This window comes from Chrysemys picta, chromosome 12 (genome assembly GCF_011386835.1).
Source record: "Chrysemys picta bellii isolate R12L10 chromosome 12, ASM1138683v2, whole genome shotgun sequence".
Taxonomy (NCBI): domain Eukaryota; kingdom Metazoa; phylum Chordata; order Testudines; family Emydidae; genus Chrysemys; species Chrysemys picta.
This window is the reverse complement of record NC_088802.1, coordinates 17,242,820-17,260,365: the sequence shown is the minus strand read 5'-3', so window position 1 is coordinate 17,260,365 and position 17,546 is coordinate 17,242,820. Positions and strand designations below refer to the sequence as shown.

The following is a 17,546-nucleotide window of genomic DNA, read 5'->3' as shown; positions in this document are numbered from 1 at the left end:
AGATTGAGCAATTCCCCTGGTGTGGCCTTATGCAAGTGAGTCATCGCATTGTAGCTCCCTTGCTGGACAATGGCTGGTGTTGTCTGTTCAGTATACACCTGGGAGTTGGATACCTCCCTTGTCATTCTCTCTGGAGAGCTAGTATCTAGGCGCCTCCCAAACCCACAGCACATTTTAGTGACAAGCATACAACACATTCTCATAACTTCATATGTATTAATGATATACACATTTAGATGGAAGGATGGGTTTCAGCAGATCATAACCGTTCCCGTGATACCTCACATGGCATGCTTTATACGCAATATCACAATTATATGTAAATGAGGACTCTGGAGGTTACAGAGTGCTCCCCGAAGGTATAGAAAGTCACACTAACATCACCACCAAGCTCTTTCCCAGTGTTGTGAAATGTGAGGAGGAGTCAGAGAGAGCCACGTACCTGCTCAAGGTGCTTCTGACATCCTAGAGAGAGAGAGAGAGAGAGAGAGAATTTCAGTCCCATCTGACACGCACACACAGGGGATCCCAGGGAAGGGATTCTGCAAATATGGGGAAGAGAGGCCCTGCCCTGACCCCAGACCATGGATTCCGTGAGCTAATTGGGCTTTTCCATCTGTAATATCAATGTGTCTGTAATGCTCCAAAGAACAGCAATGCACACGCTGAGTTACACTGAGGTCTCCGACTGCTGGCCCCAGTGCTTATGATTCAGGAGCCCTCCCTTCCCTGTGTGGGGACCTGGGATGTTTCTAACCACAGGCACTGGCTTCCAATTGTCTCTGGGGTGCTCAACCCCAGCTCCCGCCCCCACCCCACCGCTTCCCCCAATGCCACACCCCTGCCCCTCATCTTCCTGCCCCCACCTCTTTCTGCTCCCTCCCCAGAGCACACCCCATTCCCGATCCTCCCTCTCCCTCCCAGTGTCTCCTGCACACTGCAGAACAGCTGATTGTGGCAGACAGGAGGCGCTGGGAGGGAGAGGGAGGAGTTGATCGGCGGGGCTGCCGGCATGCAGGAGGCACTATGGGGAGATGGGGGGAGCGGGCTGCCAGTGGGTGCTAAGCACCTGCTAATTTTTTTACATGGGTGCTCCAGCCATGGAGCACAGAGTTGGCATCTCTGTTTCTCACTCAGTCTCACCTGCAGGAATTCACTTGCTGGCTTCTGACACTTCCCCTCCAGCTCACTGATCAGCTCACTGAGACGGGAAATCTCCTCTAAGAGTTTACTGACATTTTCATTCTGGATCCTCACAATCTCCTCATCCAGCTTTTCCAGCTGGGACAGCAGGAGTCGCTCTTGTTCCTCCAGAAACCGCCGCAGTTGCTGAAATTCAGACACAATCTTCTGCCTCTCGGTTTGTGTTTGTTTCTGTACAAAAATAGGGAAAGGGCTGGTCAGGGACATGGATGGAGCCCGGGGCCCTTTCATGGAGAGCTGAGTGTGCAGGAGGGAGAACTTTGTTGAAAATCCTGATTTCTGACGTTTGACTCTACCCTATGGGTACTAGGGAGAGGATTCTCTCACACCTTCCCCTTTGGCCCCTGTGTCTCTGAAAGGGATGTTTCCATGTCTGTCATGTTAGCATATTCTGTTATTCATCGTCTCTGGGAACTCAGATCCAGAGCAGCAGGTGGCAGGACTCAGCACTACACTGACAGAGACACCAGAAACAAACTTTTTAGCAATGCAAGAAATGACCAGACTCAGCGGACAGCACTTCACGGGTGACAGTCAGTTCACTTGGGGGGGATTTCTGTGAAAGACACAAGGGCTAGACATTAACTAATCAGCTGCAATGGAAGCTTAGGGCTTGTCTACGCATGAATCTAACCCAGCAATCCATGATGATGAAGAAACACATACAAGCCCATGTTCACCAGGGCCACGGAGGAATCTGCCTCCTAACAGAACTCCCGCTGCCAATCCCTGCTGGTTAATAACAACAGGCACCTACTGTTACCCGAAATTGGGCCAGTTAGTAAGCTTAGGGAGGACTAATGACCCACCAGACTTTGGCAGAAAGCAGCACATTTATTATACTGATAGCTAAGCTCAAAAAAGTCCCTTCCTCCAGCTTTTGAAACAGACCAGAGTTCCTGAAGACGCGAGCATCATGTACCTTTCCCGGCCATCCCACGTTGATGTTAGTGAAACGTCCCTTGTGATCCACCAGGGCTTGCAGCAGCATTGAAAAGTACCCTTTTCGGTTTATGTACTGGCTGGCTTGGTGCTCCGGTAACAAAATAGGGATATGGGTTCCATCTATCACCCCACCACAGTTAGGGAATCCCATTGCAGCAAAGCCATCCACTATGACCTGCATGTTTCCCAGAGTCACTACCCTTGATACCAGTAGATCTTTGATTGTGTTGGCTACTTGGATCACAGCAGCCCCCACAGTAGATTTGCCCACTCCAAATTGATTCCCGACTGACCGGTAACTGTCTGGCATTGCAAGCTTCCACAGGGCTATCACCACTCACTTCTCAACTGTGAGGGCTGCTCTCATCCTGGTATTCTGGCGCTTCAGGGTAGGGGAAAGCAAGTCACAAAGTTCCATGAAAGTGCCCTTACGCATGCGAAAGTTTCGCAGCCACTGGGAATCGTCCCACACCTGCAACACGATGCGGTCCCACCAGTCTGTGCTTGTTTCCCAGGCCCAGAATCGGCATTCCACGGCATGAAGCTGCCCCAGTAACACCATAATTTGCACATTGCTGGGGCCCATACTTTGTGAGAGGTCTATGTCCATGTCAATTTCTTCATCACTCTCGTCATCGCGCTGCAATCGCCTCCTCGCCTGGTTTTGCTTTGGCATGTTCTGGCTCTGCATATACTCCAGGACAATGCGCGTGGTGTTCATAGTGCTCATAATTGCCACAGTGATCTGAGCGAGCTCCATGATCCCAGAGCTAAGGCGTCTGGGCTGAAAAAAGGCACGAAACTATTGTCTGACGGAGGGAGGGAGGGGCAAGTGACGACATGGCTTACAGGGAATTAAAATCAACAAAGGTGGCTGCACATCAGGGAGAAACACAAACAACTGTCACACAGAATGGCCCCCCTCAAAGATTGAACTCAAAACCCTGGGTTTAGCAGGCTGTTGATTTCACGAAGGGAGGGGGAAGCAAATGAATACAGAACAAATCTGGTCCATCTATCTTTTACATCTTAGGCTGGCAGCAGACGATGCAGCATGACTGATAGCCATCGGCATCTTCTGGGTGCTTGGCAGAAGATGCTGCATTACGATTGCTAGCCATCATCGTCAAGACGGTGCAATAGGACTGCCAGCAGGACTAAGGCCTGGTCCCCACTAAGTCCCCAAATCGGACTAAGGTACGCAAATTCAGCTACGTTAATAACGTAGCTGAATTCGAAGTACCTTAGTCCGAACTTACCGCGGTCCAGACGCGGCCGGAAGTCTCCCCCCATCGATGCCGCGTACTCCTCTTGGCAAGCTGGAGTACCGGCGCCGACTGTGAGCACTTCCGGGATCGATCCGGGATCGATTTATCGCGTCTTAACCAGACGCGATAAATCGATCCCAGAACATCGATGGCGTGCCGCCGGACCAGCCGGTAAGTGAAGACTAGGCCTGAGTCTCCAGGAGACAAAACATGTCTGCCCAGGCGCCTCTAACCGAACTCACTGAGGAGTACGACGATGATGGATACCAATCGTAATACACCATCCACTGCCAAAAGGCAAGGAGCTGCTGCTGTGTAGCAATGCAGCCCCACATCTGCCAGCACCCAGATAGCCAATGACGGCTACCAGTCATACTGCAGCATCTACTGCCAAAAGGCAACTAGCTGCTGCTGTGTAGCAATGCAGTACCACGTCTGCCGGCACCCAGATGACATATGGTGACGGTGAGCTGAGCTGAGCGGGCTCCATGCTTGCCGTGGTATGTTGTCTGCACAGGTAACCCAGGAAAAAAGGTGCAAAATGATTGTCTGCCATTGCTCTCACGAGGGGGGGGGGGCTGACGACATGTACCCAGAATCCCCCGCAACACTGTTTTAGCCTCATCAGACATTGGGATCTCAACCCAGAATTCCAATGGGCAGTGGAGACTGCGGGAACTGTGGGATAGCTACCCACAGTGCAATGCTCCAGAAGTCAACGCTAGCCTCGGTACTGTGGATGCGGTCCGCTGACTTAATGCACTTAGAGCATTTTATGTGGGGACACACACAATCAACTGTATAAAAACGATTTCTAAAAATCCGGCTTCTATAAATTCGACCTAATTTCGTAGTGTAGACATACCCAAAGAGGGAGAGGAGACAAAAGGGGGGGGAAGTGTAACGGACCTTTTGAGCATACAGGTTATACACATCACTGCTGCTCCTACAACACTCTGCCCCTTGATCTATGATTATTACAGTAGTGGTTGTCATTGTAGAGCACAGGTGATTTGTTGCAAACAAACCAAACAATTATAACCAGGTGAATATAACTAAAACCATTACAATTGACTGGGAGACCAGAACTGCACACAGTACTCCAAATTGGTCTCACCAGTGCCTTGTATAACGGTACTAACACCTCCTTATTTTTACTGGAAATACCTCGCCTGATGCATCCCAAAACCGCATTAGCTTTTTTAACGGCCATATCACATTGGCAGCTCATAGTCATCCTGTGATCAACCAATACTCCGAGGTCCTTCTCCTCCTCTGTTACTTCCAACTGATGTGTCCCCAATTTATAACCAAAATTCTTGTTATTAATCCCTAAATGCATGACCTTGCACTTTTCACTATTACATTTCATCCTATTACTATTACTCCAGTTTACAAGGTCATCCAGATCTTCCTGTATGATATCCCCGTCCTTCTCTGTATTAGCAATACCTCCCAGCTTTGTGTCATCCGCAAACTTTATTAGCACATTCCCACTTTTTGTGCCAAGGTCAGTAATAAAAAGATTAAATAAGATTGGTCCCAAAAGCAATCCCTGAGGAACTCCACTAGTAACCTCCTTCCAGCCTGACAGATCACTTTTCAGTATGACCCATTGTAGTCTCCCCTTTAACCAGTTCCTTATCCACCTTTCAATTTTCATATTGATCCCCATCTTTTCCAATTTGCTAATAATTCCCCATGTGGAACCGTATCAAATGCCTTACTGAAATCAAGGTAAATTAGATCCACTGCGTTTCCTTTGTCTAAAAAATCTGTTACCTTCTCAAAGAAGGAGATCAGGTTGGTTTGGCACGATCTACCTTTTGTAAAACCATGTTGTATTTTGTCCCAATTACCATTGATCTCATTGTCCTTAACTACTTTCTCCTTCAAAATTTTTTCCAAGACCTTGCATACTACAGATGTCAAACTAACAGGCCTATAGTTACTCGGATCACTTTTTTTCCCTTTCTTAAAAACAGGAACTATGTTAGCAATTCTACTTGGGGAAGTAGAACCAGGGTGCATAGAGGAAAGTGTGAAATTAACAATACAAGAAACTGTAACTAACAATACAAATGTATTAAATACAAAAATCAACAACAAAATGATTATTAGAGAACCTAACAAAAAATAAACCTGATGCATTGGGGACCAAAGTCTTTTGGACAGAGGTGGATGTGATTGATAATTTAGTTGGAGATGGGAGAAGTAGAGAAAGGAAAAGGCATTTACCCTGTCTAGTTAGTATCCCCAATGCTAGCACAGGACACCCACCAGAGACAGACACAGAACATGGAACACAGACTTTGTCACGACACTATAACCATGGTATTTCTATAACTTTTTAGCTGGTACCAGCTCTTCTGATGTTTCGGTTTGGAGGCTGAAAGATAGAAGCTTAGAATAGGGTGACCAGACAGCAAGTGTGAAAAATCGGGACAGGGGGTGGGGGGTAATAGGAGCCTATATAAGAAAAAGTCCCAAAAATCGGGACTGTCCCTATAAAATCGGGACATCTGGTCACCCTAGCTTAGAAACAAATTAGTGCAGTGCTTCCACCGTGGCAGACCCTGCTTGTTTGAGTTGTCTGTGGTGTACCCATTTTCCCTCCAGGGTTTTATCTATGCTACCCAGGCTTTTTGCTAACTTTATTGCTTGTGTGGGAGTCAACTCGGTCTCTGCCACAGTGTGTCCGGTACTTGGGGCTGCCTGCCCCCTCCTGATTTGCTGTACCTAAACAAAGAGTGAGAACTCTGTTATTCTCTGATAATTTGGGGACTCGTCCGGGATGGCAATGCCCGCTGAGACAGCGGCAGCTGCTACGGATCGTTCTCCTTCAAACCCCATGGTGCCACAATAGAGGTAGGAAACCTTTTGAAATCTCTATTGGGGTATCGGAGGAGGACTGCCCGTGGAGACCGTCTGTCCCTGTTGGGCTTACGCCATCTGAACTTATGGACTGTGCAGCAAGATCAGATGCAGAGCGGTACTGGGGAACTATTTTGCCACCCCCAACAAGGTTACTGTATTTTCTGGCGTATAAGACTACTTTTTAACCCAGGAAAATCTTCTCAAAAGTCGGGGGTCGTCTTATACGCCGGGTGTCGTCTTATAGGGCGGGTGCTGAAACTTCCGAGCCGGACTGGAGAATCTGCGGTCGCCGCATATGGTGGGGGGAGCTCAAAAACGGCCGCGGCCGCATCCCCGCCCGATGACGAGGTGAGGGGGCGCCTCACCGGGAAGGTGTAAGTGAAGGGCAGAGCAAGCTGCAGGCGTCCGGGACGCCCGGGGTATGGAAAAAAGAGATAGAGCGGCGCTGTGCCCAGAAAAACACGCCTCTTTCACCCGTCTGGCCCGCCCTTGTATCCTATTACCGTACCTCCTTCTCTGCCTCTCAGATCTCGCTCCTGAGGACTGCAGTGAAGCGGCGCAGACGCGCATGTGCGAGATCTGAGAGGCAGAGAAGGAGGTAATAGGATACAAGGGCGGGCCAGACGGGTGAAAGAGGCGTGTTTGCGCTACCGCTCTGATAGTCTTGGAGACAGGGAGGGCTGGGCAGGCAGGGAGAGCTGACCAATCCAAGCAGGCTTTGTATACAACAACCAGCCAATCGCCGGTAAGGTACATCGCTTGCCGTGATTGGCTGGTTGTTGTATACTGGGTACCACATACAGTACAGCACCAGTATCTGTACCTGTTCATACAGTATAGCACCAGTACATACAGTACAGTATACAAATGTCCAACAGTCAAAACCCCATCATGGCTCCACCAGCAAGAAGAAAGAAATATGAAGCCAGTTTCAAACTTAAAGTTGTAAACTTTGCCATGGAACATAATAACTGCGCTGCTGCAAGACAATATGGAGTAACAGAAAAGATGGTTCGGGACTGGAAAGCAAATGAAAAAGCATTGAAGAGTATGCCAAGGGGTAAGTGTGCATTAAGAAGAGGCACTCCACATTGGCCAGAACTCGAAAAACATGTAGCAGACATGGTGAATGAGCATCGCCAAAACGGTTATGTAGTGACACGAAATAAAATACATTTGTTTGCACTTCAGTGGGCCAAATCTAACCCAGATCACAGCAACAGATTTAAGGCCACTGTATCCTGGTGTACTAGATTCATGGGAAGGCATAATATGGTACGGAGGCAAAAGATGAAAATTGCCCCAAAATTACCTGCAGATCTTGATAGCAAAGTAAATAGTTTCCATCGATACGTAATACAACAGCGCACTAAACATGGCTATGCGTTAAGTAGTATTGGAAATATGGATGAAACTCCAATGAATTTTGATATGGTTGGAAATAAAACTGTCCATCAAAAAGGTGAAAAAACAATTTTAATTAAAACAACAGGACATGAGAAGTCCAGTTTTACAGTGGTACTAGGATGCACAGCTGATGGCGCCAAACTGAGACCAATGATTATTTTTAAAAGAAAAACAATGCCGAAATTCAAGTTCCCTGTTGGTTGTTTTGTACATGTGAATGAAAAAGGCTGGATGCATGAAGAAGGGGTAAAGCTATGGCTTGATAATGTATGGAGCAGGTGACCAGGTGGACTTATTCAAAAATGTAGTCTACTGGTGTGGGATATGTTCAGGGCTCATTTAACTCCCAGCACCAAGCAAATGCTTGCAAGACTAAACACAGATGCGGCAGTTATTCCTGCAGGATTGACATCGTTGGTACAGCCACTGGATGTGTGCCTAAACAAGCCATTTAAAGATCGCATTCGAGAACAGTGGAATGAATGGATGGTTAGCGGCGAAAAGTCATTCACAAAAGGAGGAAACATGCGTGCTCCACAGTTGGATGTTTTGTGCAAGTTTGTCATAAAAGCCTGGAATGATATTGATGCAGAAACAGTAATCAAGTCTTTCAAGAAGTGTGGCATATCAAATTCATTAGATGGTATGGAGGACGACTACTTGTGGCAAGATGAAGAGGAAGCCGAAGCTGAGACCACACCATCTGATACGGAATTCGATCCATACGATGACTGCCTTACAAATGTATCACAAGATGTCATTGATGTACTTATGATATCAGATGACGAACAGGAGGATTTTGAAGGCTTTTAAAGGGAAACTGTCACGCCAGCAAAACCTGTAAAAATACCGTAGCTTGCAGTTATGATGGGCGTTGCTAACTCGCCAGGGACTTGCCCGGCACTTGCTCTCTCTCTCTTGTTTGTTATCTTCCTCCTATCATCATCAGTTCCAGTTTGGTTGACAGCTTAGAAAACAAACAGCATGGCAGCTCCCATGGGTTTATTGTCTAATCCTTCCTTTCAGCTTTAGAGTGAATTAGGAAAAGTTTAATCCACTTGCACTGTTTTATGTTTACATGTTTGATGACAAACAGCCTTATGTTTATAAGTGACAGTTTTCCTGCTAAGTACCTGCATGTCATAAGCATTTGAATTAAAATTACCATATTGAAATCAAATCTGATGTTTTTTTAATTTTTTTTTGGTGTGAGTTGGAAGAGGGGTAGTCTTATACGGCGAGTATATCCCAAACTCTATATTTTAACTGGAAAAGTTGGGGGTCGTCTTATACGCCCAGTCGTCTTATACGCCGGAAAATACGGTAGTTAAAGTGGTACTGAGGACTTAGTTTGCCACCCTCAATAAGGTAGTTGTATGCGGTACTGGGGAACTGTTAGTTTGGCCGCCTCCATATGCATAAGGGAAATGCTTTAGCTACGCACTGGTGCTGAGGGGTTGTTACCGCCTCATAGTGTATCGAGTCCGGACATAAGGTATAGATGCATCGTGGTATTTAGAAATAGAGGCCTTGGAGTGTGTGTGTACACCAGTGTGAATTGAGAGTTACTGGAAGACACCCAGAGTATTCTGCGAAGTCGTTTGGCTCATGACCAGAACTATTCTAACGCAAGCCCGGTAACTAGAGGATCTTTAGAAGATCTGACCCACGGTGGGCTAACTCGGCCTGGCATCATCCGGCGAGGAGGCTACCTGGGTCTAGGAGTGTGTGAACCCATCTTCCCTCCCCTTTTCCTCTCCATGTGAGCCACTGACAGTCTGATCATCTCGCTGGATGCAAAGAAAGTGAGCGGTGCCATCTCTCTGAGACTAGCCGGCGCTCTTTGCTGAAGGGAGGTGTAGGAGGGTCATGGCCATCCTCGTTAGTCTCTCCTGTGTGAGTACCCTGTAGGGAGAGATCCTTAGTTTATGTGCCGCTAGCACGGACAGGGCATCCCCCCTGTGTGTGTGATTGGAAAATGGGTGGGGAACAGTCTAAGGATTCCCTCTAACCCCCTAAGGATACCCCAGCTTATTTCATGTACGTACATTATGGTCCGAAAACCTGCAGGTATTTAGAGAATTGGAATCATTACACACATGCAAATCCATTTAAACAATGCCCACTGGAAGGTACCTTCAATTTAGATAAACTTACATATCTCAGAGAAACCCTTACATCACCAAAAACCTCTGACACACAGTGGGAGCAATGTGTCTATTGAGGAAAAGAATCAACGCAGACCAGGCTAAGTACAAAGAAAAACTGCTTTTGGCCCCAGCTGGCTGTGAAAAAAAAAATATAGACAGAGGCAAACCAAAGGCAATACAAGTTACAGTGCTGAGATTACATTTGCAAAGCTTAACGGTCCAGTGAGATCCAACAGTCTGCCTTTGAGACCCTGGAGCTGGCGTGGTTTGGAGACGCTGTGAAGAAGCCACAGGCAGCCGGCCTGGACTGGAATCTCTGAAAGAGGCACCGCAGGAGACCCCAGGGTGTAAAAGAACAGCCCTCCCAAGAGTGGAAGCAAGTTGGAGATTCTGGACAAGCTGTATACAGGATAATCTCCCGTCCACCTCTCCCCCTTCTCTGGACGTTATATACAGACATGGCCAGTCTGGACGTACATATGTGAGTATGAAAGTGTGCCTACTCTCAGCTGCAGTAAGTCTGAGAACCGGAGAGGGGTTTAGCATTCCTCTGTCCACCCTGGTTGACCGGGAAGGGTGTCAGGTGGATCTACCCCAGTCGTAGCAAGACTGGGCAATAGACAAGTTGGGAAAAGGGGAAGAGCTGTGTACTTGATAACTAGAATTGAGCAATTAAGAGCATAGATCATGAACCAGGCAGCAACTCAAACCTACGCCCAGGGCAAGTTGCAAGCCTTGAGACAGGACTTCCAGGCAGAAAAGGAAGCAAGTACCGGTCCTTCAGGGACGTGTCAAAATTTAATCATTTGCACTCAGTATATGCCGTAACAGCCGTGTGTTTGTCACAAGAGAAAACTGAATAGTTAAACGCCAATGGGCCATGCATTTTGCCCAGGTGGCAAGCCTCACGAGGGAGGACTCGGGTAGCCTTGGGAGTAAGAATGTTTAAGGGAAGAGACCAGGAAGAGTGGGGGCTAGTTGAGAAGCCCACCCTCCTAGCTAAATTGGTAGTGAAAAAAGCCGGTGCTCATGGAAGGGATGGTTCAGCTAGAAAAGCAGGATCAGGCCCAAACAGGCAGGCAACAGATAGAGAGATTGGAAAACAGGTTGGAAACTTTGAGGGCATAGGGGAAGGAAAGGAGTAAGTAATTATAAGCATGGGGATTTCAAATCCCCAGGACAATAATTGGAATGGTAAAATCTGAGTTGATTGGGTGTCGTTTTGGGAGAAAGCAAGTGATTTAAGAAAATAGAATGAGAAGTTAACTCTGTAGTTGCTAGAGGGAATCAAGCAGTGAAACTTGGTAGGAATGTCTGTAAGTAATCCAGGCAAGAGGTTATTTAAGTGGAATTATTCGACTATGAATAAGTTAGTCGAATTTGCTGAAGAACACTCCTGCTGTGTACAATCTGTGTTTTATAAGTTTGAGATTAACTGGTATTGTTTTAAAGTTGCAAAACTGAGAATACTTTTGCCAGACACAGGAAACTAGTGTTGTTTAATATGGTATTTAGCATTTAATCCTTAAGGTGATTTAATGATTTACAAAATTTAAAATGTTTAACTAAAGACCAAAGGTTGTGGCTGCAGCAGGGTAGTCAAAGCCAGGAGAATAAAAGATTTGAATTTGTTTTTGGGTAACAAAATAGCAGATAAAAGATCTGGTAAAGAGAGAGAAGGACAGTGCCCCTAGCTCTGTGTGGTCGAGCTGTCACTTTACTAGGGGTGCATGGAGATTTTGTAAGCACAAAAGAAACAGTTACACCTTGTGTAGAAATTGAATTGTGGAGAGGATGTGCATTTTCCCCAGAACATGTGCAGTGTATATTGTAGCAGAGGTGAAAGAAATGCAAACCTACCAATATAGGTTGTGTTGTCTTTTTCAGATCACTGTGTGTTTAAAAGCAGGAGTTAGAAGTAAAAGACAATCAAGAGTCTGGGAAAGTTAATTGTGTCCTTTTTAAGTACGAATCTTTAAGCTGTGGATAGCTTTGGATCCAGAAGCAAGCCAGAAAGCATCTGTATTAATGCAATTATCTAACTAATAAGGTAGAAGCCACTAAAACCTGGGCTGCCTATAAAACAAATACAAGGAAATATGGGGTAATTCCTCTGTTTTGCCTGAAATCAACAAGAGTATTTGTATATAAAGGAAATATTTTAAGCAATGACTGACTGCCCAGAAAGGGTAGACCTCTGTTCGTTTGTCTTTCAGATCATCAGAGAAAATGGATGCCAGCATTCCATTCAGCATTCAACGTACCATGCATTTACTGGTACAATAGGAATTCTTTTTGTGTTCTATGTCCTGTCTTGTGCTGTTTGTCTTGTGGCCAGAATTGTTGTGTTCAATATTTTCATAAGACAGTCTAGTTCAAAATTAAATAGAAGGGTTAAATAAAAAAAAAAAGCAGATACTTGTTTTATTCAACTTGGAATACAAAGTGTTTGGCTAAATCAGGAAAATGTGATATACTAAAGTCTAATACATTTGCTTAAGTAAGAAAAAGAAATTTCATTGGCCAGATCTTTTAATTGAAAAATTGTTGTTAAAATTTGCATACCAACAGTCTTTGGAAGCAAGGACATGGAAGGTTAACCCACTCCCCATATTGCCCATGGGATCCTTCTGGCTACCTCAGATTTCTAGCCAGAGGGCTGGGGAGGGAGGAAAGCTATTGGACACCAGAGGTTGTACCGAGTGGACTCCTCAAAAGTGGGTGTGCTTGTCCTGGTTTGTTGCTCCAAAGCTCTGTATATAAGTTATTTTACTGGAAGGGTGTATATGGCATACATTGACTAATAAGACTAATGTACGTATAATGGCAATGTGTATGTGTTCATTGTTGGGAAAAGGTGTATGAGTGAAGAGTGGAAGTTTCCTTTCAGGAAAAGAAGCCAAGAAGGGGAGAAGGAAAAAGAACAGAATGAGTTAACTGAGGAAAAATAGCTAGCAAGCTCAGTCCAAAGATAAGATGCTGGCCCAATCCAAGGACACTGCCCACAGCTAAGACTTGGCTGACAGCCAAGAAAAGGGGGGCCTGAATGTGCCCAAGCAACTATGAGATCTGCAAAACACTGCCAGGCATTAATGAAACGTGTTAGGTTTCTTTTCTCACAGATAAAAGAAGTGCTACCCAAAGATCCTAGCAGCCCTGCCATTCATTGAAACCAGGAGACTGAGTCTACAAAAGACTGCTTTGGCTCCATGCTGAAAAGGCCCTTTCCAAGTCCTGTTACCACCAACACTGCTGTGAAGTGCCAAGGACTGCCTACCTGGACCCATGCTTCTCACTGTAAAAAAAACCCTCCACCTCGGGAGGACTCTCCGCCTGATAAGCCTATTTCTCCTTCTAGCTCTGCTGTGCCTTCTGGACAGCAGGGAAAAAAAGACAAGGTGAAGTGCTAGTAACCTCTCCCTTGTCCACTGACAGACCTACTGTGCCTTTGAATTTTTCTAAAGGAATCACACCAGTACAGGGTGAAGTGCTAGTAACCTCTCCCTTGTATGATGCTGAACCACGACTGTTTCAGGAAAAGAGAAGAAGGAACACTTGCCTCATTGAAACCACAAAGTCCAGGGATTCCTGCCTACAAAAGACATTAAGAACTGACCCTGGTGAAGAAACAAAGAATTATACACTGGCAGGAAGAAACTTGTGGGACCCATGCTTGGGAATGTGGTAGAGATTGGATTTTGGGGTTTATTCTACAGGCTGCACCCTGTGTTTTGGATAAGTCCTTCAGCATGTATTGCCTTCCCTAATTGGATTTTAAATGATAAGTAACAAAGGCACCTTGTTGCCAGTGCCCCTGCCATCTCCTCCATTACACTATTACCCCTGTCACACATCCAAATACAGTCAATGCCATATATTTGATAAAACTAATGGCCAAGGCCTTCACACTTTAGTGATTTATTTAAATATTGTTTGAAAAAAAATATTTTTAAGGTTCAGGATATCCCATATAAGCGAACAATTGAATGGAAAAGAATGGATCAGTGGACATAAAAGTATATGATATCACTACAAGTGAACCCCAAGAATTTGTAATTGCAATTAATGGGTTCTATAGTGAAGTAGATATGATGGCTGTTCCGGAATTTGCACTGTGTTAAATGAGAGAGGCCCTTATTGTTATTTGGTCACCCAATTAGTGAACAATTAAACAAATACCCAAAGAGTTTGTTTTGCCACTGGAAATTTTACCTGCATAGAAATTATTCCAGTGACTAATAATGTGACCTGTACCTTATTGCAATACACCCCTTCTTATGCCATTAGTATCAATGACTCCCGGAAATACATAAAGGTGTTCAACCAACAGATGTGGTATAGTTCTACACCAAAGAGAGATGTATTAGGATATCAATGGACTGTGATTAACACTGCACTAGGGACTGTTAAATTTTCATTGCCCTTATCCAGTTTCCAGATCATCTCTACATACCCAAATTGTTCAAAAGGGGGCTGCCATTAGATTAGCACAACAGAGGGCTTGGGTTATTTCCTCTAGAAAGAAGAGACTTGACCGGATCCCTTTGGGATGGGGCCAATAGTGCAGTAGCAGTTTGGAATATTTTTAAGAGCCAAGAACATGCTGAGAAATTGGGACAACTAGAGAAGGCCACAAGCCTTATTTCTGGAGCACAACTAACCCAGGTACAGGCTGGAGTTGGTGAGTTACATGTTATCTCCGCCCTTAGTTCTATGACCCAGAAGTTGCTGACAGAGATGGTATTGAATATCACTGAGGCTGGGAAGGCATTGCAGTGGGATCTAGCATGTTCAGAAATTCAGGATTTCCTGAATGACCAGCTAATGGCCATTCGGAATGATCTAGAGCATCAGGCTTCGCCCACTGCCCTTACAGACACATCAGGAGTACCATCTGATCTGTGGCCATGGAGACATACTTGGAGACTTTCTGGGTGGAAGTGCAGACATTCGCAGTGCTCCTTCAAAGCATATGGACCGGTTGGGGTGGGGGATGGGCTCCCACATACCGAATCCTGCCAGGTCGATGGGGAGGATGCATGTGGGATTGGATTATTCACCGAGACATCTGGGAAATTAGACTACCTGGTATGCCCAATCGATTTTTAGTCAGTGCTCCTGGGATTACACCTGACATTTGAATGGGGTTAGGGAGTCAATGGACATTTTGGCCATTAGAACCCCACAGCTTCAGTGTATCCGTAAACTGAAGCCAGGAGAAGTTGTCACTATTCATGACTGCATTTGCTGGGAGGGTAGGGGACAAGGAACTACCCTGACAGGACACTTACTTTTTCAAGCTAATGATAGCCGTGTGTATTGTGATAGACCCAGGTCAGTTGGGTACAGCAGAATAGCAGAAGGCAGATATACTGGCCACTGGATTAACAGTTTTCTGTTCCCTGACTGACCAGAGCAGGGGCTGCTCCAGGCTAATGAGAACAACTGACTCCAATTAACCTGCAACGAGTCAGGTGAGGCCAGTAAGCTAATGTGACCAACTGACTCTAATTAAGGCCCGCTGATACTATAAAAAGGGCTCACTCCAGTCAGGCAGAGGAGAGCCAGAGGAGAGCAAGTTTCAGAGTAACAGCCGTGTTAGTCTGTATCCGCAAAAAGAAGAACAGGAGGACTTGTGGCACCTTAGAGACTAACAAATTTATTAGAGCATAAGCTTTCGTGGACTACAGCCCACTTCTTCGGATGCATGTTAGTCTCTAAGGTGCCACAAGTACTCCTGTTCTTCTTTTTTAGAGGAGAGGAAGTGTGGCTGAAGGACTGGTTAATGAAGACACCCTCCAGTTATTGATAAGGGAGCCGTAAGGGAGAAGCAGGAGAGCTGTGGGGAAGTGGCCCAGGAAAATGTAGCAACTCTGGCAGTGAAAGGTTGGATGCCAACAGATGCTACCATTAGGGTCCCTGGGCCGGAACCCGGAGTAGAGGGTGGGCCCGGGTTCCCCCCAACCCACCACTACAGGAACACTTCCTGGGAGGGGAAGTCAGGCCCCTGTCAGGACAGGAGGCTAAATGGTTCTAAAACAAGTCCTAGGGACAACAGAGACTGTGGGAGTTCTCTCACCAACCTCCTTGCTGGCTTATGATGAAAAGGGCTCAGTAGACTGTAACCCTGGCCCTAGAGAGAGAGAAGGGCTATGTAGAGGGTCACAGAGAGCCACTGAGGCTAGCATATACCACCTGGAAGCGCAGTACCCCATGGGGACGAGGTCAGAGCTCTGCCACAGTATGTTAATGCCACCACATTGCAAGACATACATTTTAATCGTATTACCGCTGCAGGCAATCATATTGTTTACTGGCCTGCAGATAGAATTTTGCAAGTAGTCCTTAGGTTCCAGATACCCTTTAAGTGGACCAGCTTAGTACCTGATTGATTTCAAAATTTGCTTTCAGTGTTATCAGAGGTTCAAAGAATCTCTGAAATACAAGGGCAAATTCACATGCTTCAAAATATATATCAAGTTGAAAAGTATGCCTTTCAGACAGCTTATAGAGTGTCTACCTTATGTACTAAGTATGATGTATTGTGTTTTATGACTAAAACAGTACAACAACCCCATCATATTATTGCTATGGGAATGTTATTGCTTGTATTGTTGTTAGTTAGTTTAGGATTATGTTGTTGTTGTAAAGGACGTACTAATAGTAATACCTTTCATGTCCATGCTCATCATGCATTGTCATTACATCCAATCAAAACCCCTAAGGTTGAAGCATCTGAAGTAGAATCTGAATTCTAAGACTTAATGCAAATAGAGATTTGAGAATGTTTGGTGTACTAGTAGTACAAAAGGGGGGGGAGGGGTTGTGGAAGCAGAGAAAGAAGTGACAGGAAGGGGATTGCAATGCATGACAGTTTGATAACAAGAGTCAGGCTAACTGTAACCCTAATAACGCGAGATTTGTAGAAGCGAGGATGTGTGAAGCGAGTGGGAAAGAACTGTGTGAGAAGTTGTTTTGACCTTGTGTAGATATAATGTGTAAACAATATGGAATGCAGACTACATTTTTGAGAAAAACAAGATATCAGAATGACCTATGTATAAACAAAATGCTGCAGTTGCTTTTCATTGTCTGTATCAAAAGGTATAAATGCTTGCTGTAATTGTTTACCTGTTGAGAGACCTGCCTAGGAGGGGGAGACCCTGTGTCCTAGTGCACTCTCTTCCTTTACACAGCTGTTAAAGAGAATAAAGAATCTGATTTGCTGTACCCAAACAAAAGAGTGAGAACTCTGTTACTCTCTGACACACTCCACCTCGGGCAGTGTCCATGCAGCGTCCATGCATTGGGTGTGTGAGCGCTGCCTAATCAGAGTGCCAGACACCTTGTCTACTTGAAAGGTTTCAGAATAGCAGCCGTGTTAGTCTGTATCCGCAAAAAGAAGAACAGGAGGACTTGTGGCACCTTAGAGACTAACAAATTTATTAGAGCATAAGCTTTCGTGGACTACAGCCCACTTCTTCGGATGCATATAGAAGAAGTGGGCTGTAGTCCACGAAAGCTTATGCTCTAATAAATTTGTTAGTCTCTAAGGTGCCACAAGTCCTCCTGTTCTTCTTCTTGTCTACTTGGGAGCTCTTCTAATCTTCCAGCTGTTTAAGTAGCCCATTCATCCCACAAGCATTTCAGGAGGGTGGGGGAGGGGGAAAGCCACTTCACAGGTATTCAAAGAGGG

The 17,546-nt window shown here is 45.6% G+C and overlaps 2 protein-coding genes and 1 long non-coding RNA gene across 7 annotated transcripts in view; 1 reads left to right on the top strand and 2 right to left on the bottom strand.

The window, feature by feature from the left end:
* The window catches only part of LOC101953695 (zinc finger and SCAN domain-containing protein 2-like), a 222,750-nt gene that overhangs the window by 191,447 nt on the left and 13,757 nt on the right, over positions 1–17,546 (bottom strand). The gene's annotated exons all lie outside the window — the stretch shown is intronic.
* LOC135975010 (zinc finger protein RFP-like) overlaps positions 1–17,546 on the bottom strand; it is a 30,822-nt gene that overhangs the window by 10,461 nt on the left and 2,815 nt on the right. Inside the window, exons 1-3 of one of the 2 annotated variants that reach the window (XM_065565025.1) lie at positions 2,126–3,259; positions 1,144–1,374; positions 443–465 (exon numbers count right to left, since the gene is read on the bottom strand). In XM_065565025.1, the coding sequence (XP_065421097.1) occupies positions 443–465; positions 1,144–1,374; positions 2,126–2,458 (587 nt within the window). In that variant the 5' untranslated portion in view covers positions 2,459–3,259. Of the gene's footprint in view, positions 1–442; positions 466–1,143; positions 1,375–2,125; positions 3,260–17,546 lie in introns of those variants that run through there. The other variant, XM_065565024.1, reaches the window with a different exon arrangement.
* On the top strand, positions 9,159–17,091 carry LOC135975040 (uncharacterized). 2 transcript variants are annotated; one of them, XR_010592095.1, is made up of 2 exons: positions 9,159–10,331; positions 12,067–17,091. It is a non-coding gene; the product is annotated as an uncharacterized LOC135975040 (long non-coding RNA). The 2 variants fall into 2 exon arrangements; XR_010592094.1 differs by having other exon boundaries at positions 11,738–17,091.